Source organism: Mesocricetus auratus, unplaced genomic scaffold (genome assembly GCF_017639785.1).
Source record: "Mesocricetus auratus isolate SY011 unplaced genomic scaffold, BCM_Maur_2.0 Super-Scaffold_100676, whole genome shotgun sequence".
Lineage (NCBI taxonomy): Eukaryota > Metazoa > Chordata > Mammalia > Rodentia > Cricetidae > Mesocricetus > Mesocricetus auratus.
In genome coordinates, this window is record NW_024429266.1 from 163,068,969 (window position 1) to 163,095,089 (window position 26,121).

At 37.3% G+C, this 26,121-nt stretch overlaps 1 protein-coding gene across 1 annotated transcript in view; it reads right to left on the reverse strand.

Annotated features, from left to right (window-relative positions):
- Cntn3 (contactin 3) overlaps positions 1-26,121 on the reverse strand; it is a 373,360-nt gene that overhangs the window by 101,675 nt on the left and 245,564 nt on the right. Inside the window, exons 6-11 of the mRNA XM_005071216.4 lie at positions 20,770-20,973; positions 19,714-19,816; positions 15,234-15,418; positions 11,546-11,682; positions 10,021-10,150; positions 4,804-4,954 (exon numbers count right to left, since the gene is read on the reverse strand). Coding sequence (XP_005071273.1) covers positions 4,804-4,954; positions 10,021-10,150; positions 11,546-11,682; positions 15,234-15,418; positions 19,714-19,816; positions 20,770-20,973 — 910 coding nt within the window. The remainder of the gene's footprint in view (positions 1-4,803; positions 4,955-10,020; positions 10,151-11,545; positions 11,683-15,233; positions 15,419-19,713; positions 19,817-20,769; positions 20,974-26,121) is intronic.

Here is a 26,121-nt window from a genome sequence, read left to right on the forward strand (position 1 = left end):
TTTATGAATGTGGGTGATTTTGTATTTGGTGCATAGATGTCCAGAATTGAGACTTTATCCTGATGGATTTTTCTGTGTGATGAATATGAAATCACCTTCTTCATCTCTTTTGATTAATTTTAGTTTGAAGTCTAATTTGTTAGATTATAGCATAGCTACACCAGCTTGTTTCATGGGTTCATTTGATTGGAAAATCTTATCCCAACCCTTTACTCTAAAAATGCAAACTTGTACAGTTCCTTTGAAAATCAGTATGGCAGTTTCTTTAAAACCTAGGAATCAATCTACCTCAAGACCCAGCAATACCACTCTTGGGCATAAACCCAAAGGATGTACACTCATACCAACAGACATTTGCTCAACTGTGTTCATAGCAGCATAATTCATAACAGCCAGAACCTATAAACAACAAGATGCTGAAGAATGGATAAAGAAAATGTGATACTTTTATACAATGGAGTACTAGTAGTGGTAAAAAACAATGACATCATGAAATTTGCAGGCAGATGGATAGAACTAGAAAAAAAATCCTGAGGTAACCCAGTCCAAGTAAAATAAACACAGTATGCACTCACACGTAGTTGTATATTAGACATAAAGCAAATGATAACCTGCCTATAATCAATGACCGCAGAGAAGCTAGGCAACAAGAAGAACCCTAAGAGAGACAAGTATCCTTCTGGGAAGGGGAAATATAAGGATGTTGTAACATGAAAAATAAAAGACCCAAAGACTGATATTCCAGTTCAAATTTCAAGCTGATGGTCAGAAAAGCAAAGTAGCAGGTCACTAGCTCTTACCACTACCTCAGGCTGAATAGGCTAATCTTGCTGCCTCTCTTCAGCATAGCTGGAGAATGAATAACTCCTATTGACTCCTTGCTCCTATTTTATATATATATATCTAGTCCTGGGATTATGGGTATAAGTACTGTTTCTCTTTTAGACTGATTCAATCTCCTGTATCTCTAGATGGCCTTGAACTCAGAGAGATCCATCTACCTCTTAATAATGAGTTGTAGGATTAAAGGTGTGTAACACCACTTCCTAGCTTCTTGCTCCTGGAATTAAAGGTGTGTGTCTGGCTTGTAAAAAATAAAAAAAATAAAATCTAATTTAGGCTTTAAATGATACCATAATACAGATTATTTGTTCAATAGAAATGTATTTGCTGGTTAGGATGTGCCTTATTGATACAGATATATACTATTATTGATAATTCAGTCCCCAGATTCAAGTTCCAGCACCTCAAAGTAAGTAATTAAACAAGTAAGTAATTAAAGACTATGTAAGGATAATTACTTCCAGTAGCCTGCATTCATAGGGAACTGGCATTTGTTCCCTCTAGACTCTGATAGATCAGTAGCCTTTATTCTCCCTATCCTGAAAAAGAGACTCCACAGTTGTCAAGGGACATCATCCCACGTAGTAGCTACACATCTATACTGCTCAGCTTCTTTTGCTGTTAGCATAGCCAATTTATGATTGGTAAGGAAAAAAGAAAGTACCAGATGGGACATCTTGGAATTCCTTTAAAAGATGCTCATATTTATACCTTCTTTCTGCTCTTCCCAAAGCAGCTGAGATTCAAGTAGTCCTCTAGATTGATGAGGTACACTAATGGGACACCAAACCAAGGGCCTGTGTCTTTATGGAGTCAGGCTAGCCCAGAATGTCTGTCTTTAGAAAGATCAAACAAGCACTGAACATGCAACCAACACAGAGAACTAGAACCTCCTTCGGTTATAATTTCTTTTAATGTTGTGCATGTAATGAAACTCATTTTTACTATTTAATGTATCTACCAACATAAGGTGTGTGCGTTAAATGATTAATTCATTGCATATAAGACACACAGATAATGTCTCTTTTAATAGGTAAGGAAACAAAGGTTGAGAAGTATTATTTAACTGACCCTATGACATCAAAGTAGCAAACAGGCAAGTTGCAAATTCCTGTTTACATTCCAAACTTACACTCTTTCCCAACACATCATTGTATAATGTGCAGGGTAAATCTCTCCTTGGGTGCCTGTGGATAAATCCCTTAATCTTTTTTATCCCCATTTAAAATTAAGATTATAGACCTCTGTTTCAGATGTATACTGCTGTGAGGACAAGTGGGCTTATCATTGTGCAAAGAACTGAAGCCCTTGGAAAAGAACCAATCTATGACTCATGTAAATAGTCAAATGATTTAGCTAGTTACCTAGGAGACCTAGACTTATATAGTTATATTGGAATTCTTAACTTCCAGAGTAGTCAAAAGTAAGTACTTTGACCACAAACTGTACCTGTTTAAAAATCCTGTTTACAAAATCTAACATCAATCAATCAGTCACTTTCTCTTTTTGCTTACCTTGTTTGCCTGGAATATGTCAGACACAACTACTTTGGAGTTTCTATTGTTTATCTGAATTTGTATCTTAATAAAGATGTCTCATATTATATAAAGGAACAATTGTAGAGTGTGTGGTTTTATGGACTCTTATGAAAATACCTCCAGACCTGTAATCTAAAAGCTGTTCATTTGCAGTAAGGCTCTGTGTAATTTAAGAAAAGGAAATCCATGGACCGTGGCAGAAGATTTCACTGCTTGTTCAATGTCCTTTCACTTCCCAAAGTAATGTTTGTAGTTCTATTATTGAAAAATCCCGACACCACCCCCACAATGCTAGACTCCTGCACAAAAGCTGGCACTGAAATATCTTAGAGGTTATGCTCAAAGGTTTTGATTCCTCACTAGGTGGAAGCATGTTCAAAAGTGGATCAATTGTGTAGAGTTCTGTATGAAGTTTCCTATCTCTGCTCTAATTGGTTACCACCAATGTAAGCCCCCAACCTAAAATATCAGCAAAGGTCTCACTGCTTAAAACTGAGGTGAGGTGAGGACAGGGTTGCATTCCTTGTAATGATCCCAGAATCACTTGTGCTTACCCACACTGTCAGGAGTGGGGATCTGTTCCCTGGAATGATGGAGACAGGATCTCTGTCTGTTGTACCTTCCAGTCTTTTAAGCATCAACCTACTGTACTGTCCATTGTTGCTTTCACTTTGACCTGCTTCCTTGATGATCACCTTTCTCAAACTGTCTTGTTTGTGACTTTCTCTTCCTCTTTTATTTAGTTTCAAAAGTCCTGGTGATTTGTTTGCTTCTATGTAGGTTAATTAATTAAAATTGAAAAATCAGGACTGGCAATGTGGTTCAGTGAGTAAAGGTTACTGCCACCAAGCTTGACAGTATCAGTTTAATCACCAGAACTTACATGGTGGAAAGAGAGAACTGATTGCCACAAGTTGCCACAGGAGCAGAGTGGTACATGTGCTTCTCTCTCTCTCTCTCTCTCTCTCTCTCTCTCTCTCTCTCTCTCTCTCTCTCTCTCTCTCTCTGTCTTCTTTCAGACATTCATATACACTCACATACAAGTAAATGAATAAATGTAAAAAAACTTGTCAAACTGGCAACCTTAATTTCTTATTTAATTTCATTTTGTCACTTGTATAGGTACCTCTTGCTTGTCAGAATGACAGAATCTAGAACCAACTGAGAGACAGTGTCAGGGCATGTCTTTCAGGGAGTTCCTAGGTTGGGTTGAGATGGGAAGACCCACTCTAAACATGAGAGGCACTATTCCATGGGCTGGGATCTTGAAGCCTTCAAAGAGGAGAAAATATGCCAAAAAGTCTTTCTGCTTCCTGACTGTGAGCACAATGTGAACAGTTGCTGGATCTATCATGCTGTCTTCTCCATGATAGACTGCACCCTCTAACCTCAAACTGCAAGCTAAAATAAACCCCTCCTGTCTGAAGTTGCCCTTTGAGCCACAAGAAATGTAACTAATATATCACTTGACACAACAAAGCCAAAGGTTTCCAGGGCAAAGGCCTATGGGCCTATTACTCAGCCATCACAAGATCTGAGAGTAGTTTCTAGGAAGAAGTAAACATTTAGTCAATAATAATAGTAGCCACCATACACGCTTACTCTCTGGCAGGTATTGATCAGCAAGCTTTATGAGTATTCATGCATTTCATCTCCATAACAAACTTCTCAACACAAGGCAATAACTGTTACCACCATCCCCTGAACAAATAAAGAAATAAGACATGGAGATTCAGAGACACTTCATAGAGTCAGTAAAATGCAGAGTGAAGGCATGAACCTAGATAGAACAGGTCCAGAATCCAAGTGTTTAATTAAGTCTCCTTCTGTCCCTTCATTCCAGTGTTATAATGAGAAAATGAGGAAAGCCTGTGCTTAAATTACATTCAGGAACAGTTAAATTATCCCAAAGTAGAAGACAACAATATGTTTATTTTCCTTGAAAGGGTCATTTTACCATCTTCTCTTTTGTCTTGGGACGTAGTCTCACATATGGGCTCTGCAATCATTAATCCTTCTGGATGAGTGTCCCCAGAGGCCCACAGAAAACTGTCCTTGCCAAAGCAAATCATTTTAGGGAGAGAAAGACTGACCGGGTTTGAAAACTCTATTAATAGTATAATGAGAGCATTAATGACAAAACAATCAGTGTTCTGACTTGTAAATACACTACATTCTCCTATATGCTGAAGTATTACATTCTATACTGAAAATCTACTTTGCTGACTGACACAGGAGAGAAGAAAGCAAACCAGTGTTTTATAGGATAGAATACCTTGCCGGGCGGTGGTGGCGCACGCCTTTAATCCCAGCACCCGGGAGGCAGAGGCAGGCGGATCTCTGTGAGTTCGAGGCCGGGCTGGACCGACAGCCTCCAAAACAATACAGAGAAACCCTGTCTCGTTAAAAAAAAAAAGAATACCTTGACTGCTCCCGCACCATCATGTCTCCCTTCTTCCAGAAAGAAAGTGCCCTTGGTGAGGCTCTGGGTTTGCAATCCAATATCACCAGGTTGCCCACTTGCACCTGAACCAATTTTTTCATAGGGTTCCTTGAAAAATCTGGAGCAGAAGCTAAAAGGGATGGGGAGGGGAGAAATGAATTGTTGGTTTAATAAGAAAGGTATTTTCTTTTTACATAAATTTTTATTTAAATTAAAAACAATCTTATTTTACATAACATTTCCAGTTTCCTCTCCCTCCCATACTTCCCTGCCCTCCACCAATCTCCCATCCCACCCCACATCCACTTGCCAGGCAGGGGGAGGCCTTCCATGGCAGATCATCAAAGTCTGTCACATCATTTGGGGCAGGACCTAGGTCCTCCTCTGTGTATATAGACTGAGAGATTATCCCTTCTTAGGGAATGGGCTTCCAAAGTCCATTCTGCACTAGGGATCAATACTACTGGTTCCACTTCAGTCTACCTCAAGATCCAGCAGTTCCACTCATATACCCAAAGTATGCACATTCATACCACAAAACAACTATTCAACTATGTTCATAGCAGCATTATTTGTAATAGCCAGAATCTGGAAGCAACCTAGATGCCCCTCAACCAAAGAATGGATAAAGATAATGTGGCACATTTACACAGTGAAGTACTACTCAGTGGAAAAAAAACAATGAAATCTTGAAATTCACAGGCAAAGTGGATGGAACTAGAACAAACCATCCTGAGTGAGGTAACCCAGATACAGAAAGACAAACATGACATGTCCTCATTACTAAGTGGATATTACACATAGAACAACGGATTACCATCTTACAATCCACACCATCAGAGAAACTAGGAAATAAGGAGAACCTTAAGAGAGGCATACATGGTCCCCTGGAGAAGGGGAAAGGGACAAGACCTCCTGAGCAAATTGGGAACATGGTGGCAGGAGGGGGAAGAGAAGGAGGAGAAAGAGAAGGGTATTTTCTTAATGTCCCTGTAATTTGAAAGGTCCACTGTATCTGTGCTTTGAAATTCTACATGAAACAGAAGATGTTGATATTTGAGTTGATGTGTGCATACAAAGAATACAATGCTGAAATATTAATTTGTGCTATTCTGTTTGGGGTCAAGTTCTAAAACTCAAGACATATGTTTTACAAAGGGATTCATTTAATGTTTCTTCCCTGTGAAGATTTAAAGTAACTCAATCATGAGTTCATTAAAGGACACTGTTATCATAACATACTTAGGGAAATTTACTCCATCATGACAATATTGGTCTCTATTGATCTTTAAGGCACAGCATCTAGTGAGGATCTGCCACTCAGAGGGTACTGACCAAAGGTCTTAGAATTATGTCTGAGTTCTGAACTGAGGTTGTACTATAAAATTCTCATATTATTAAATTTACCTTCCAACGTGAGGAAAGAGGACATAACAAAGATGTAATGTTCAAGGATGTAATATCACATTAAATATCATAATACATATAACATAGTGTGCTTCCCAGTAACGTCTATGATGTCAACTTTTAGGTGTCATAGAAAGGTGTGAAACACAAAAAGGCAAACATGATATGTAGTCATTCATATATGGATTATAGACATGGATCAGGGGAGTGTCACCATATAATCCCATTGCCAGTGAGTCTGGGAAACAGGGAGGTTCCCAAAAGAGATATGCAAGATACCCTAGAGAAGGGTAATGAAGTAAAATATCATGAGCATGGAGGGAGGGGAGAGGGAACCAGGAAAAAGAGAAAGGCAGAAGGGGAGAGGAGATAAAGATATGGGGAAGCACTAAGGTTGAGTTGGGGGGAAAATAGAGGAGACCAGGATGAGAGGGAGTCATTATAGGTTTGAGGAGAGAGCTAATACTAGTGGGATTTCCAGAGATCTACAAGGACAACTTCAATTGGCAAACTAAGCAATAATGGAGAGACAACCTTAATTGCCCCTCCCTGATAAAGAGATTGATGACTATCTATTATGCCATCCTAGAACCTTCATCCAGTAACTGATGGAGGCAGAGGCAGATATCCACAGCTAAATACTGACTTGAACTCCTGGAACACAGTGCTGTGCTAAGGGGTCAAGACTGTGCTGGTGAAACCCACAGCGACATCGGACCTGACAAAGGGAAGCTCTTGGACCCCAGAATGATGGCTGAGAACCTAGCATGGGACTGATCCAGACCCCCCCTGAATATGGTGCCAGTGAGGAGGCCTTGGCAATCTCTGGGACCATGGATAGTAGATCAGTGTTTACCATGGTATATGAATGAACTTTGGGAGCCCATTCCATATGGAGGGAACCTCTCTCAGCCTGGACACATTGGGGAGGCCCTAGGCCCTGCCCCAGATGAAGTGATAGACTCTAGAGATCCCTCATGGAGGACCTCACCTTCCCTGGGGAATGGTATAACGATTGGGTGGGGGATTGGGAGGCTGGTAGAGGGGCAAGGGGGAGGGGTGGGAAAGGGAGCGGGGATCAACATGTGAAGCAAGCATGCTTCTATTTTAAATAAAAAATATATTGAGAAAAAAGAAAGGTGTGAAATGTCATTTAAATGAAATGATATGCTAATTAGAAAGTCATTATTCCTTTCACTACACATGTATTAACAAGGTTAGAAACCTGATTCTCTCCCCCAGATATATAAAATACTGTCCTTTTCATAATTAAGACTGGGCCTCGGGAGCAGGGGAGGGAGAGGGAACTGGGATTGACATGTAAAACAAGCTATTTAAAATTAAAATAAAAAAATGATAAAAGAAAAAAATAAATATCTACTCAGGCATAAAAAAAAAAAAAGACTGGGCCTCCTTTTCTTTCCAAGGCCGGCCTCCAGACAAAATTCTCCTTATCTAGAATACCAACTGCTGGGACAGCAGGTGTGAACCATGACACCTAGCTTCTTTTTTTCCTTTCTTTTTTAAAATAAGATATAATTCTTTTTATCTTATATGTATGAGTTCTTTAACTGCAAGTGTATCACATGTGGAAGTGCCTATAGAGGTCATAAGAAGGAGATGGATACTCTGGAACTGGATATCCAATAGGCAATTATCTGCCATGTGGGTGTTGGGTATGGAACCAATGTCCTATGGAAAAGCAGCAACTTCTCTTAACACTGACACATTTCTTCATTCACTACCCACTTGGCTTCCAGCGCACTCTGTTATGGAAAATAATAGTGAAAATAACTTGCCATTTGGCAATAGGCATTTTATGATTATAGTATGTGACTGAGTATATAATAGTTGTTCACTTACTGCCATTAAGGCTCAGGGAGCATCATGGAAGAGTGGGACAGAAATATTGTAAGGACCAGGAATTCTCCCATGAGTTTGTACCTTCTGGGAAGCTGTATTTATGAAATCCCAGCAATATGACAGCTTGAATAAGACCTTAACAATTCCAACAACAGTTAAGTTCACATTATAAATGGGGAAATCTCATGTGGCCCCATTCCTATATAAAGAATAATTAACAAGGATAAGCCCATGGTTGTTTGTGTATTACTGAGTGGTCAGTCCTAGAAACACATACATGCAGGAAACACAGAACAGACTCAGCAGGTTGTTATTCATGTGTTTACTTGTTTATATGTATATGTCACAACAATAATTAAAGAAGAGGAAGCTGTGAATTTTGAAGGGAGCTTGGGGCATGGAAGCACACTGGAGGCTAGAAAGGAGGAGAGGGGAGGGGGAAATGATGTAATTATCATTTAATTAAATACAAAGAGACATATTATTCTGAGTTGGCCTTGTAAATTAAAATCATTTGAAAAACGTTTTAGTAAAACAACAGGAATCTGTATTTGAATGTTTTTTAAATTTACATATCTCTACTTTCCCATATAACAGCCTCACACTAAAATAGGTAGAAATCTATCTTACTGAAAGAGGAACTATACTATGACTCTGCAGGTTTACATACTACAGAAGCATACACTCCAACTTCTATCTCTGTGTGATCCTCTCCTGCCTTTGTTAAAATGTAATATTCCTCTGCCACAGATAACAGGAGACAGGTTTTCACTGACAATTCTGAAGTCATAGACTTCATCATTTCCAACCTTCAGGCACCAGAGACAACAGACCTTTTCTCCATTAGTCTTGGGTTCCTCAACATTTCTTGACACTTGATACTAACTCCATAAGCATTTATTGTGAGTGACTTTCATACACTGTATAATATTTGGCAACACCTCTCTCCTCTACCATGGTGGCTATAATACACAGGACCTCCATCCCAAGTATCGTTTAAATTTTTGTTTTCATTTATATGGGGTTGCTTATAAATGTTAATAATCACAGTCAATCTCTTTCTAAAGGGAAAAAATGGAATATGATATAGAAATGAATACTTTGTCTTGGAATGGATTTTCATTCATTGGTACAAATTTAAGGTCAATTTTGTGATATGTATATTTCTCCTCTTGTTTAAGTATTGTGTTTATACTGATCTTTTAAAATGTAATGCATAATTAAATACAGATTATAGATAGTTACCTGTAATAATCAAAATTTATAGTTAGGTTAGTTAGGTTTTCTAGATATACAGAGATATATTTGAGACAGATAGATAGTCTTCAAGCCTTTCAAAGACCTTCAGAAAATGGCATTAAAATGGTTTAGGGTTTTTTCTTGACAATGAGAGATGTCTGCTCCTGGTACACCAATTACACCTGAGAGGAAGATGAACACTGAAAAAACTTGTTAAGGAGTTTGCTTTCAACATGGCAAGATTAGCCATTTGAGCAAGAGGACTAAATGATTGGTCAGATACCTGGCACTCCCTGTTTATCTCAGTCTGGCCTCAACTCTGTAGCAATCCTCCTGCCTTCATCTCCTAGGTTCTGGGACACTAGTGTGTTCTCTCCTTACAAACCATGAATACAAAATGATAGTGTGCCTGGGCATTGGTGGCACATGCCTTTAATTCCAGCATTCAGGAGGCAGAGTTAAGCAGATCTCTGTGAGTCCGAGGCCAGCCTGGTCTACAGAGCGAGTTCCAGGACAGCCTCCAAAACAATACAGAGAAACCCTGTCTCCAAACACACATAAAAAACGATAGTGTGAATACTATTAGGTGTTAAAGTAGAACATAAAAAGACAATATTATAGATTCTGGCAGCAATGGAAGATTAAAGGAAAAAAGAAAGATTAAACACATAAAAAATTTAGTCTTACCTACAACTTTGAGCTCAGCACTGGAATAGATGAGTCCATGCTTGTTTTCTGCTATACACTGGAACATTCCAGAGTCCGTCACATTGAGGTTAGATATTGTAAGGGCACCATTTTCTATCTGTATTCTCTCCTGAATTGAAAATAATATTTCTTGCAGATAAATAACATTTTAGGATTAAAATAAACAGTGCTGCCTGTCAGTTCAGTCAGACAAAAGATGTTGCTATTTTCCTCAGACCACTAGGTAGTCTGACATGAAATGTAACCTTTTTCTTCTTTGAAATGGAAAAACATGTTTCAGATACACAAGTAAAAATCAGAAAATAATTATCAAGACCAAAGGTGAAGTGTGGCAGCCATTTTATTTTCATCTATATTTAATAATTCAGACTACTAAAAATGTATTGGAAGGTTGATTTTCATCTTGGGAGGTAGAAAGATTTTATCACAATATTTTTATATTCATGTAAGTTTAAGACATCATAAATTCAGTGCACTAGACAGAGTGCTAAGCGAGTCCAAGGAAACCCACATACTTACCAGGGTTTTTTCCAAGTATCATAGTTATATATGGAAACATAAAGGCACATAATTGACTTAGTACACACAAATACACAAAAAAGCAGAAATTACAAGGATGAAGAGAGGAAGTGAATGAGAAAATAAATACACATCTTTGAAGGTAGCCAATTAACAGATGTATTGCTCTCTAGATACCGGACCAACATGTAAAACAGGAAAAGGAAATTAAATTCTGTGTTTGATTAAAGTAAAACTTTCTCTGTTTCTGTTAAAGCAAAACACAGGCACCCCAAATAATTTTTATATTAATGTAACTTTTTCAGTTCAAAAATCATCAATATGCCTTAAGTTGCAGTGGAGAAGGAATCTAAACACTTGGATGATTGATTTTATATGATTTACATGTAAAATGCCCCCTGAAGTCTGGTGTGTTTGAACATAAGAAGGCTATGAAACTGGAATTTTGGCCTTCCTAGGTCAGGTGGCATGTTTGGGGGGGGGGATAGTACTAGAAGGTGATATCTGCTTAGGTCCTAGCCCTAGTTATAATTCCTCCTGCCTTAACCTTGCATCATACCTTCCTCATTACGATTAACTGAAACTGTATACCAAAATAAATCATTTCCTACTTTAATTGCTTCTGTAGAAACCCTATTCTTTGACACTAGAATCTAAGCTGCCTTGTTGTATATGTTATAAATTTGTGTGGATGTCCATGCAAGTGTATTCAAGGAAGCACAGTCTACTCTTTTCCTTCTCTGTAAGGCAGTGTCTTTCACTGGCAGATATCCATGTGTTTCTATCTACCTAGCCCCAGAACCACAAGCATTTACCCTCACACTCAGCATTGTTCTCAACATGGGTGCTAAGGACTGAACTCAGGTCCTTGGAAAAACAAGCAGTTTTCCCACTGAGCCTTCTCCTGAGTCCCGGTTTCTAGAGGCTAAAGGAAGAATACATTAAAAGGCAGGAAGAGTTGGATGAAGCAGGTGTATAACCTTACCTCTAGTACTAAGGCATCTCCATTTTTCAGCCATCTGTAGGAGGGTTTGGGCTTCCCACTTGCCCGGCATTCCCAATAAAGACTGTCCTCCACAGCTATTTCCACATCTCTTATAAGTTGAACCCAATGAGGTTTTGCTATAACCAAGGAAATAATAGATAATAGAAAGACAAGAGAGTCAAATCATATAGTAAATAAAAAAAATAAGTGGCTTATAAATTAGTATCAGAATACAAACTATGATTAACATGGGCTAAACTATTAACTATGGCTACATAAAACATTTATAGACTTGATGATGATGTTGAAATGTATTGTATTTTAAGCCGACTTCATTGTGCTTTCTTTCTTTTCAAAATCCTGTTTGCTAGATTACACTCTTCAGAACTCTATTAATAGAAAAAGATACATGTACAGAAAATTACTTTCTTCAAGGTTTTATCTCATGATAACTTCAAAGTGAATGACAGCTGCTATTGGCCTTCATGATTAATTAAATATTAATATCCATGGGAAAGAAACATCTATGGCTAAGAAAAATACTTACTTCAAGTTAGAAATACCTCTGAATTAAATAAAAACTAATGAACAACTTATACAACTCCTTGTGCATTAAAATGAAAGCACCAAAAGATGGATAAGTGGCCTTAATATGAATTGAGATCATCTATCAGAAAAAAATGTAACTGAAACAACTTCAAATTATGTATGCAAATCAGCTGGATCAAGGAAATTAATGAATTCCACTTATGTTTTGCAAGGCACCTGGAAACTGCTATTTTTGCAGATGAAAGTTACATACCACTTCCAATGGAAGCCACTCAACACACATAGCATATTCAGCCAAGTCCCAGCTTGCATTTCAGATCCAAACCTGGGAGGTGAGATCTCTTAGAGGTTTCACATTGAATTATGCATGTGATGTGTGCCACGGGATCTGCATTTGCATCCTCCATATGGAGCAGCAGTTTATCTATTTCTGATTAATTGTAACCACAGGAAGATTTATTTGTCTTTCCTTTCTGTCTCCCAAAAGTGTCTTTTTTCATCCCAGATAAAATTGAAAGGAAACTATGGTTACTTAGCTTTTTTGTTTTTGTTGGTGAATAAAAATTGTTTTTTCCTGTATGATACACAGTTAACCTCAGATGACTCCTCCTACTTTATATTTACATTTCTTTTCCAATTCAGGATTCCTCAGACCCACCTGGAAGGAGACTACAGCTAGATTTGTACAGAAACCATTGACCAAGTCCTGAGTCTCCAGTGGGTATCTACATGGGTGATTCTAATATTTTAATAGTCTTCTTCTTGAATAGAATGATAAGATGGTGTTCCAAACTAATCCGGAGATTAGAACTTCTGTGTTCGTCATGGCTTTTCTCCCTTAGCCATATCCTGAGATTTAAATTCTCTTGTACACCACATTCACAAAAAATATTAGAGCAAATTATCATAGAACTACATGATACTTATTGATTCCATGGTATAATTTTAAGGTAAAATTGTAGGGCACCTTCAATTAAGCTCTATCTGTCATTTACTTATAATTTATTTCTTAGGTACATAAAATACTGTCTACTGAATCGACTAAGTATAAGTGATGCTACTGGTTTCCTCTAGTGCATTAATTTACATTTTTCCTTATGACTAAAACATCACCAGTCTTTTGTGCTGTTGTCCTTCTTCCCTGTCAGTTAGCATTGTCCATGAAATCTAGGGAGGGATGCTTTTATACCCTGTTTCAAAGGGAGGCTCTTCCCTAAGCCTCCTTTCCCTTGATACTGAGGACATTAGGGATGGACATCTGAGTAAGGAATTAGAAAATGGTTTGTAGAACAAAGGGATGTGAGCACCCAGTGTGGTGCTTGTTGGTGGTAGCCACCTTGTGATTGTAGTGACAATTTAATATATAGAACAAGGAGAAAAGATCCAAGCAGAAAAGAAAACACAACAAAACAAGAAAACAAAAGCAACAACAACAACAAAAAACCAAAAGAAAACAAAACAAAAGGAGATAAACTGAGTCATGGTCTGATGTTAAGTGCTGGAATGTCAGTTTAGCTTTAGATAAGTTTCCTTGAGGGGCATGGTATAAAGTTAAAAGCACTAAATCATTAACATAGCCATTCTGAAGCTGTGGGTCTTGACCCTTATGGGGTCTAGCCATACTTTCACAGAGGTTTCCTAAGACTATCTGCATATCAGATAATCAGATATTTACATTGTGATTCATAACAGTAGCAAAATTATAGTTACAAAGTAGCAATGGAAATAATTTCTGGGTTGGGGGTTGGCATAATATGAGGGACTGTATTCAGGGATTAAAGCATTAGGAAGGTTGAGAAGCACTGATTTAACAAGTCAGAACTTTGCTCACAGTGGTCACTTCTGAGTGTGATGTGATGGAGTAGATGAGCAGAAAGAGAAGCTAAGCTAGGGCATGAGAAAGACCCATTTGTGTGGGCGACTCAGAGATGCTCAGCCAAAAGGGTGAAGAATATGCGGTATCAGCACCATCAGCACCACTTCCACCATTACTTCCATATCATGCCACCAACTTATAGCCACTGACCCACAGGAAAATTTTTATATTAAAATAATAATAAGATAAAGTGGGAAAGTTACGCAACATATTGATGCCTGCTATTAAAATATTCCTTCATTTTTCCCTTTACAGTTCATAAAACCCTGTAACATAAGAAGCACTGATCTTGTAATGCATTTGGACGTCAAATTGTTGAGGGGGAATCCATAACTGTTTCTAGAGTTTAAACAGCTGTCTTAGCACACAGTTTCTTCCCCTGCAGCATTTATATGCACTGTACACACCACCATGGAAAGCTGTTTCAATTACCACTTACTAAAATAAATAGACTATAATGCAATTTGCCCTTCATAAAATCGGTGAATTCTTACTGGGCTTACAATGTTTCTAATAATTAAATTACAAATATATTCAATGAACTTCCATTTCTGTGCATTTTACAGATTGTATTTTGTACAATAACATATGACCACTTTCCAAGCCATATTTTCACCAAAAACTAATGGCACGTTTTAAACAAAAGAAAATGTAAAAAACAAAAAGAATACCTAATTTTCTTTTAAAAATAGTCCTTTAAATAAAAGAAATGATATTTTCAATTCTTTCTTTCTTCAAATTGAGCAGTTTATCAAACAAATGTGATTACAAACTAAAGTAAGCAAACAGACTACAGATATATTATTTCATGGGGTGAAATATCTCCATCCAAAACAACATCTTTAGTTGATTTGGTTTTTCTAATGTAACAATTGCAACTTTTCTCAACAAGCAGTTTTATTATGCTTTTTATATAAAGACACAAAATCACCTCTTCCAGAGAACAAAGGGGCCAGAGTTGTCTGTTAAATGATTAAGTGTGTGAAAGGTCATTCTTAGCAAAACACGAAAGATTTCATTATCATATGAATCATTTTCACACTGTAAAAGGAATATGCCTTCCAGTAGTTTGCAAAGTTGCCTTTCTTTTTAATTCCTTCCTTCTTTGATGTTTGTCCTTGCTTAACAAAATGAGAATAAAACACAGAAAAGGACAAAAGGACAAATTAATCCTTGATTTTCTGCTATAACTACCCCCACCTACCAAAGCAGCTATGAAAGGACAAAAGATATAAGGCAACTTTTCCCACAGCTGATGCTTACCATAGTAAGTGAGTCGCCCTCTGGCCACATTTTTTCCTCTTGAGTTTTCAGCAATGCACTCATAGGAGCCTGTATCTTCCTGTTGGAAGTTTGGGATTTCGAGCACACCATTGTACTTCCTCAATTTAATTTTGTTGGGAAATGACATCCCATCACTTCTTCTCCAAGTAATCTGAGGAACAGGGCTGATAAGAAAATTGTCAAGTCATTTGCTGTTCTCTGGAAATCTTAGAGACTCAAAAACAGAGAACTTTGGCTAAGGGAGTCAAAGAAATAGGTTTCAAAGAAAGAAAACTTCCAGCTATAAAGTATATAAGCATGTGCAAAGACTTAATTCTTGTTTTGATGCAGAGTCTCATTATGCAGCTCAGATTTTCTGTTCCTTTGCTATGATTCCTGAGTGATAGTTACAGGAATGTGCTACCATTCCTAGGTTTATATCTTTGAGATGATATTTTAATACAATAAGCTGCTCATCTTTGCCAGTCAACTCATGCTTTAATTGCAGAAGATATGTCAAATGAACAAGAAAATACATTTTTTTCTGACTTAGTTTATGGATTTAGTAAGGCATTATCAATTCTTCCAATTTTCTTTCAAAGCTTCAAAATACATCATATGAGTATATTTTCCTGAATTCAATTATTCTTTGCTTCTAAATAAACTTTAGAAAACATAAAAAATCAAACAAAGATTAAGTTAATTGAAAAAGATACAAGGCAATATTGGCAACCCCTTAGTTAAATTTATAAAATGGGAGAAGAACGAAGAGAGAAGACAAAATTAGAGACAAATGGGGCTGTTGTCACAACAAATTCCTTTAAAATCTAGATCACTGGTAGTCAACACTTTGGCAAAGTATACTTCAAAAAGTTAGAAAACCTAAAAGTAATGGATGACTTTGCAAATGTGCATGATCTACCAAAATTAAAGCCAAAAAACAATTATATATAATTTATATATACGTGTATATATATATATTATATATATAATTATAAACAATGAGATCCACGCGATAATCAGACAGAAGTCTCTGCATAAAGCAAAGGTAGGACCAGATGAATTCACTGCTGAATTCTCTCAAATTTTTAAGGAAGTTTTCATCCTGACATTGCTCAAGCATTTTGATAAAAAAGAAAAGGGAGTAGACACTACCAGGTTCATCCTATGAAGCCAGTATGATCCAGATACCAAAGGTAGATAAAGACAAGTAAAAAAGAAAACTATAGAACAACTCCCAAGACTAACATACGAAAAAAGAAATTCTTAGCAAAGAACTTGTAAACTGAATTCAGGAACACATAAGATCATATATCATAACTAAGTGAGCTTCATTTCTGAGAAGAAATGTACATAAATCAGTAAATGTAGCAAACCATATGAATAAAGGTAAGGACAGAAATCCCATAATCACCTTGATAGCTGCTGAAAAGGCATCTCACGAAGTTCAGCATTCTGTCATGATGAAAGTCACGGATACTTTAGGAAAACATGTATCATACCTCAGAATAATAAAAGGTCCATATAAAATGAACCCATAGTCAACATTACATCAAACTGGAATTATTTAAAATTTGGCATCAGACAAGGATGCCTGGGGTGATTTGAAAGAAAAAGGCCCCCAAAGGGAGTGGCACTATTAGGAAGTGTGATCTTGGTTTAGGAAGTTATGTCACTGTGAGGGCAGGCTTTGAAGTCTCTTTTGTTCAAGATTTCCTCAGTGTGACTGTTAGTGGAATTTCTGCTGCCTCTGGTCAAGATGTAGTACTCTAAGGTCTGCCTGCATGCTGCTATGCTCCCAGTCATGATGACAATGGACTGATCCTCTGAAACTATAAGTGAGAATCCCCAATATTCCCATTTATTCATTCGTGTATTTATTTGTTTGCTTATATTTTGTTTAATTAAAAATTTAAAATTTATTTTACATACAGACCACTTGCCCTCCTTCCTCTCCTCCTGTTCCCATCTATTCTCTACCCATGAACTCCTCCTCCAGTGTCCATCCAAAGAGGGGCAAGTCTTCCCTGGGCTTGAACAAAACATGAAGCCTCAACTTGAGGCAGGACCAAGCTCCTCCCCCTGTATCAAGGCTAGGTGAGGTAATTCATCATAGGCAACATGTTTCCAAAAGACAGCTAAGAGCTAGGGACAGATCCTTACCTCTCTGCTAAGATTATTACAAATAGACCAAGTTGCACAACTGTCATATAGAGGGACTATGTCAGTCCTGTGCAGGGTTGTTAACTGTTGGTCTAGAATCCATGAGCTCTCAGGAGCTCAGGTTAGCTGTCTCTGTCAGTTCCCCTACCAATGTTTTCTTTATAAGGTTTGTCATGGTCATGGTGTCTCTTCACAGTAATAGTAACCATAACTAAATGAATGACCCTCTCACTTCTTCCACAGTACAGTGCTTGGACCAGTCTTAGCTAGGCTATAAAAATGATAAAGATAGAATAGAGATAAAAATGGGAAAAGATTTCAAACTATACCTATTTGCAGATAACATAGTCGTATACTTAAAAGACCCCATAAAGTCATTTTTAATAAAGTTGCAAGGAATAAAATCAATATATAAAAATCAGTAGCTTTCACCTATACCAACAGTGAACTTGCTGAAAATGAAATTAGGACAATATGTAATTCATACGACCTTCAAAAAAATAAACTACCTAAGAGTAATCCTAGCCAAGGAGATAAAGGAAAGAAAGACACTAAATGATGGACTGACCTCCCATGACCCTGAATTGGGACAATGAGTTTCATGAAGATAGCTATGGTACCAAACTTAATTTACAGTTTCAGTGTAACTCCTACAAAGATTTCAGTGTCATTTATTACAAAACTAGAAAAACCAATCCAAATATTCATATCTACAAAAGATCAGATGTAGCCAAAGCAATCCTAAGGAGAAAATATCTAATTGGGTGTAACACAATATTTGGCTTCAAATTATAATGCTGAGTTATAATGGTAGAATTACAAAAAGACAGGTATACAAATGGAAGAGACTAGAGGACCTGGATATAACAAGCAAAGCTGTGGCCACATAGAGGTGTCAAAAACATATTGAAAGAAGACAGCTTATTCAAGAAATTGTGCTGGCAAAACTGAATATCCACAGGCAGGACAATGACATTTGATTCAAAACAGTTACCCTATACCAGAACATCACAAAGCACATCAAAGACCTCAACTGAAAGTCTGAAATACTAAAACTTCAATAGGAAAATATAACTCTATAATCCCAGGATCAGTCTCAAGAATCAATAAACAGGACTGCATGAAATTAAAATGCTTCTATGAGGCAAAAGAAACAATAAACAGAGTCAACTGTCTACGTAATGGAAGACAATCCTTACAAGATATATATACATATATATGCATATATGTATATATGCATATATATGTATATATATGATGTATATATATATATGTGATGAGGGGCAAATATTGCAAATTTATAAAGAATTACAAATACTAAACATCAATGAAAAGAAATTGCCAATAAAAATGGATAATGGAATAATCAGGCAGTTATCAGAAGAAACAAAAATGTTGATAATATTTTTTAAAATGATCAAAATACGTAATTGATTATCACAGAAGTGCAAGCTGAAACTATTCTAAGATGCCACTTCATCCCAGCCATATGGCAGTCAAAGAACTCAGACAACAGATAATAGAGAAGATGTTTTTCTAGATGGGGTTTATGGCTGGTGGAAATGCAAACTAGTACAATCAACATGGAAATCAGTATGGAGGTTTAGCAAAAATAAAATAAACAAAAACAGAAAGAATACACAACTCAATTATACGTGTTTTGGCATGTACCCAAAGGATTCCATATGACAGAGATACTTCCTCATGCATGTTTACTGATAGTCTATTTGGGATATCAAAGAAATGCAACCAGGTTAGATGAGAATATGGTGAATAATCAGAATGAAATTTATTCAGTTGCATAGAAAATAAAATTTGCAAGGAAATTAATAGATCTGAAAAGTATAGTACTATATGAGTTGATTCAAAATAAGACAAAAATCTGTTCTTCATAAATGGATTGTAACCTGTAAAGTATATATGTGCATATTTTTTGAACACACACAGACACACAGTTACAAACATACACATAAGTTTACTTATAGTCTAAAAATTAAGAAAAGAGAGGGAGAAGTAGGTGATGAAGAAGGGTGAGGTAGGCAAATATATACACATAGCATGAAGGGGGAAAGAGAAATGGTTGGATAAAAGTCAGGGTCAAGTGTAGCAGAGGCTGGAAGAAAGATGGGGAAGGAAATCTATTGAAGTATTCATTATTAATTCCATAGTGAGATTGATCTAAAATCTTGCATTATACCTTTAAATAAAATATTTAAAGGTACAAATATAAATAAATAATGCTACCAAGAAAAAAAATAAAACCCACCTTCCCTCCCCGTAGTAACCTAACAACATATGGGATTGTTAAAGAACTTACTTCCCAAGTGCGAAACATTCCAACTTCACAGTTGAACCTTTAGCTGCTGGAAGAGTTTCTGGAAACTGAACTTCTATTTTAGGCTCATATTCACCCATGACACCTGTGAATTCACAATAAAAAAATTGTAAGTGTTAGTGTTTCCTATGCCATCATTTTGTATTTGTCAATAAAACTTTATTTGGCTCCCCTTTGAGCCTACTACTACTTTCAGTGATTGAAATGGTTCACTTGGTCAAGCATGCACCCTGAATAACATTTTAGAACTCTGGATTCAAGGAGTCAAAAAGACTGTAACATGCAATGTATTTTAAAGAAAATCATTGAAATGCTATACTCAATGTGAGCATACTTATGTAAGTTCATACCCACAATATATTAATAATCCCTGAAATTTCCTATGGTACAAAGATTATAGGAGGGAATTTGCTAAATGGAAGCCTCATCAGATAGGTGTCAGTCTTAAACATATTGAATGACTCCCTGAAATCAAAACATGGTGATTTAACATGTGGGAGCTTTCTGATTCCATTATACCTGTCTGAAAAGGTCTTCCATATTTGTTTGCAAGACATCATGCTGTATGAGATATGATTTAGCTTAGTAAGTCACCTGCTCAGGCTTATAAATTTGCATCCCCTCTTTTTCCTCTCCAAAGTCCCATGTAGTCCATGTTGCTCTTAAACCCACTGTGTAGCCCATAATGACCTTGTACTTCTGAACCTGTTATTGTTCTGTCTCCAGCTGTGCAATTATAGGCATGTACCACCATATCCATTTCGTATAGTTTTGACTATCAAACCCAGGGCTGTGTACATGTTTGGCAATTATTCTATGGGCAAGCTTTAGCCCCAGCTCCTAAATTGGCTTTCTCCTGAATCTTAGATACCCTTTCAGCAGGGATCAGGGAGATAATGCCAGAGAATTTTTCTTTTATGATTTCATTTTAGTGAGGCTTTTTAGCTTATCACAGAAAACTCACAAACTTTAAACAGTTTCAAGCTGATCAAAATGAAAACAAGTCATTTCATGGGCATTCCATTTTAGGTTTCTTACCATCAGAGCGAAGCACCAAAGGGGTTGGGGAGCCCAATACTCTGGCGTTTGTCACAGTGCTAGTCACCACACATGTGTAATTTCCCACATCAGATGACTCCACCTTAGCTATGTAGAGGTGCCCTGTCTCTTGAGAGACAAATCTCCGGCTGTCTTCTTCAACAAATGATGGATACTCATTGAAGACCCAAGCATATGATAGTTCTAACAAAGTTAAGAAGAAATACATTTCATTACTTAGCAAAGTGTGCCAGACTCAGTTATAAGGGTACAAAACATGATGCATTTCCTCAAGTCATGTGGGTGAGTATTCAGGGAAATGATTTGGCATTCATTTTACATTATGATGGAACGCTGCTGATTGGCCGATTGGCATTCTAGTGTGCACAGCACCTTTGCTTTCTTCCTTGTCCCTGTTCTGGGTATACCTGGCTGGCTTTGTTCTTGTTCCATTTTAATTTGTGTCTCTATAATTCTATATGTCTAAATTACCAATCATATAATAGCAATCTTAGCATCAAACTTATCACAGCTCCTTAGCTTCTTATGAGTAACAAGCAATGATGCAATCTCAACATTATATCCCTCCCACAAACTGTGCCAAGCTCCAGGTTTCTCTGGATCCTGGGTCTTTGCTTATGCTGCTCCTGAGCCTACAAAGACATTTGTCCTGCACGCTTTTTCTTCCTCCCTCCATCACTTCTTCACTCTCTCTCTCTCTCTCTCTCTCTCTCTCTTCTTTCTTTCTTTCTTTCTTTCTTCCTTCATTCTTTCCTTACTTTCTATTTTTGGGGTAAATAGTCATATATTCATTACATATACTATTGCGTCTCTCTATAAAGACATTTTATACAAGTAAATAATATAATTTGAACATGTTCTCACATGTGCCAATCTTACTCTTTTTCTCCTCCCCCTCTCATTAGTCCCCTTTCCTAATGAGTTTCACTTCTACTTTCTTGTCATGTACACATAAAGGTTCTGTGTATCTATGTGAAATTTAGGATCCACAAATGTAAGAGAACTCTATATGCTGCTTGTGGGAATGTAACTTAGTGCAGTCACCATGGACTGGAACCTCAAAATTTAAAGAAGATTTACCATATGATCTATATATACTACACTTAGTTATTTACATAGAAATCACTAATATTACAGAGGAATTTTTATATGTTCATGTTTTCTGAAGTATTATTTATATCAACTAAGTTTCGATCTCTTTCTATAGATATATTACTGAAGAAAATATATACAAAATGGATTTTTCAGGTATAATAAAGAAGAATGAAATTGTGACATTCGCAGGAAAATAGATGGCTCTTTCTATTGTTTCCTCTTCTTTAAACATCAGACTTCATTCAGCTGACATAATGTCAAGTGGCTCATAATGCAGTATCAGTCATCTCCAAGGAGCAATATCTAGGCTTCAGCCCATGTACAAGAGTGACTGCCAAGAATTTATTTTATTTTTAATTGTGTGTGTGTGTGTGTATGTATGTGTGTGTGTGTGTGTGTGTGTGTGTAACTTCCAGAGGCCAAAAGAGGTCATAAGATCCACTGAACTGGAGTTGAAGGCAGTTGTGAGCTGACAGACATAGATCCTTTGTAAGAGTAGTGTGTGCTTTTAATTGTGAGGCCACCCTTCAACCCACAAGGGAAACTCTGAAGTTTATTCTAAAGTAAGCATTCTATCATTCACAATGTAATGACTATCTCCTCAATTGTTCCTTTGAAAATAACAAAATGATGTCAATTATTCAATTTCATCTGTGGTTCTGGGAATCAAACCTAGGACCTAACACATATTTCCAAGAGTTCTACCACGAGTCATATCTTCAACCTTGATGCCAGTTTTAAGCCAATTGCTCCTATTTCTACCTGGAAGCTAAAATATTAAATGCATTGAACAGGTCCTAAATAAGAATTTGTTGAGTCGAGGGAGGACACATTATGCTATAATCTATGACAAAAAAATCTACCAGGAGTATCTTTACCAACTGTGAGTTTGTGGAAACAGCTGTTTATTAAGGAAGTATGTTCTTCTCTACAAGGATGACATCTAACTAGTACAGGTTCCTGGGATTTAGATCCTCAAAGAATAGAGAGTTAAGTGTTACAAGGCACAGTTTCTTTGTTTGCTTTACTGGTTTCCTTCTTCATTGGCTCTGTTTTCTTTTGCAATTACACTAACCTCACCTCCCTGGTTAATTCCTGTAAAAGTTTCCAAAAGATTTTTTTGAAAACATATGCTATCAATATAAATTTAATGAGGTCTAAATAAAAATAGATTTGAAGCACAATTATAATGGTGAAGCATCTTTCCTTTTAGGAAACAATGGACCATTACATGATGTAAAGCACAGTGAAATGATGTTCCAAGTTTAGTTGAGGGATGCGATAAGTTTCAGAAGGATTTCTTTCATGACTGAAGAATAGACATAAACATCAAGAGAACACTAAACACACAAGGATGAACACATAAAAGTGCAGTAGCAGAAGAATACCTGAAGAAAGTCCGGGCGTTGGTGGCACATGCCTTTAATCACAGTACTCGGGAGGCAGGGGCAGGCAGATCTCTGTGAGTTCTAGGCTAGCCTGGTCTACAGAGTGAGTTCCAGGACAACCTCCAAAGCAATACAGAGAAACCCTATCTCGAAAAATAAAAAGCAAAACAAAAACACAAACAAACAAACAAAAAAAGAATACCTGAAGAACTTGGTAGTTACCATCCGAGGTGAGGCCAGTAACAATGTCCTATATCAACTGAGGAAACACTGAATATGGTACATTCATAAACACTGATTTCTTTTTCTAAATAGTGAAGGATATTTTATGATGGTGTAAATCAATGGTGAGTTAGAAAATTCCAGTTGTTTGTGGAATTTTACAGAAAAAAAACCTTCAACACTTATTCCCTTTAGTCTCTTGCCTACCCCCATGCCACTTATTACCCCTGTAAAGGACCACATAAATCTTATAGAAAAACAGTGCTGAGAAGGCAGAAGAAGCTTCTTCTGCAGTTGGTAAGACTGGAAGCTGCAGCAGCAATGGCTCATTATGGTCCTCCTGTGGCTCTCAGCCAACCCTCACCTTTCAGATTCCCCCTCCTCCTCATTTTTTTAGTGGAGGCAACACACTCTTTCTCTGCTTATTAAACTGTTCAAGACACAGAGTTAATACAATAGGCTTCTTTTTATTATCCAGCCAGATGAAAACTTTGTCTCCAGTATAAGAATTGAGCAGTCAAATTGCAGATTATCCAAAGTAAGAAATATTGGAAGAAAGAATTTAGTGTAAGTGTCAGAAAACCTAACATACAGAAAATTTGTGCAAGCAAGTATTTTAACATGAACCTGTATCAACAATAGGTATATGTAATATCTTTGGTAAAATATCACAAGTGTAATTTTAATTTAAAATTCATTGAAAAATAATATGTATTACATGACTCCATTTACTGTTTTTTCTTCTCAGAATAAAAATACTAGCACTTAAAACAATACAGTATTTTAATATCATTGGGAATGTGATGATTTTTATCTCTATCATAGTAATCACTTAGTTAGGGAAGAAGTTAAAGAAAGAAACTCAAACATGTCTGTGTGTACCTCTGTGGTACTCTGGTAGCCATGGAGACTCCACTCATTACCCACTGAAAAGAACCAACTGCAGAGAAGATAGATAAATGTCCTCTACATGCATTGTAGAGAAGATCGATAAAGGTCTTCTTCATGCATTGCAGAGAACATAGATAAATATCCTCTACATGCATACTAGAGGCAGCTGCTACAGCCATAGCAGCAGAATCTTCCTCACTCGTTGAACTCTTTGAGACTGTAGGGTTTTTCTAATGGGCAACCATGTTTGGAACACTGCACAGAGAAATGCTCAAAACAGTTTCAGATCTTTATTGCAGTTCGACTCTTCTCTTTGTCCACAGATATGTAAACTGATTGCCAGTCTGTTCTTCTTCCTAACTCTAATCCCACTCCCTTATGCTGTTACTGGTCCTCTTTCATAATCCTTTTCAAATCTGATCCCTTAATCTTATTCAGTGGTTACTTCCTAGTAACCTGAACTGACTTGATTGCTGACACTGAACAACAGACTTTTCTGTCCCTTCCCTTTTATCTGAGGGAGGATCATACACTTCCTTTCCCAGGGATAATTGCTCTTCTCTTTAATTTCCAAGGAGATAATAACCTCACATCACTTATTTTTATTTTTATTTTATTATTTTAATTTTAAATAGCTTGTTTTACATGTCAATCCCAGTTCCCTCTCCCTCCCCTCCTCCAGCACTCTTCCCATCCCCCCCCCCCCGCAGCCTCCCACCCTATTGCCACTTCCTTCCACATAGGGGATATCTAGAGTCTGTCATTTCACTCAGGGTAGGGTCCAGGCACTCCCCTAAGAGTCCAGGCTGAGACAGCATCCCTCTTTGTGTTATGGACACACGAAGTCTGTTTGTATGCCAGGAATAAACACTGATCCATAGTTTGCCCAGGCCTCCTCACTGACTCTCACACTCAGGGAGTCTGGATCAGTCCCATGCTGGCCGCCCAGCTGTGGGTCTGGGGTCCAAAAGCTCTCCCTTGTTCAGATCAGCTGCCTCTGATGGTTTGCCAGCCCATTCTTTACCAATTTGCTCATTGCTCCTCTCTCTGTGTCACTGGGTTCCAGGGGTTCAGTTCAGTGTTTAATTGTGGGTGTTTGCCTCTGCTTCCAATAGTGTAGAGACCACCTTGAATGCCCATTCCTGATGATGAACTTGATGTCTATAACCATCCTGGAGCTTTTATCCAGTGACTGATGGAAGCAGAGGCAAACACCCTCACCTCACTTCTAGGTTTTTCACTTATGCTGGCTTTTGTACTATAGACCAGAAAAGCTCTTCAGTACTCCTGTGTGAAACAGTATAAGACTCTCTGCCTCTGACACTAACACACACACACACACACACACACACACACACACACACACAAAGGTGAAACTGGTTTACTTTTAATGAAACTCTTGGCTTGGTGAGGTAAATTAGTGAGTAGAAGGTTTGAAAGCCTCATAACCTAAGGACAAATGGCAAGAAGCTGCTGTCTGCAGCAGTGAGGACTCACACTCTCCCTTCAGGAGTTAGTGTCATCAGGAAGACACAGGAGTCTATCACAGACCCATGTACTGACAGCCTCTAAATTACAGAGATGAACTCCAGCCTCAAACAGTCACCCAGGCCTAATTTATATACAACCCTCATTAAACAGCCCATCATAAATATTTTACACTGTAGAAGGTGATGTTAAAGTTTCCTAAGCACTTCCTTTCTCTAAGTATCCCAACACTACAGCTTCTATAATG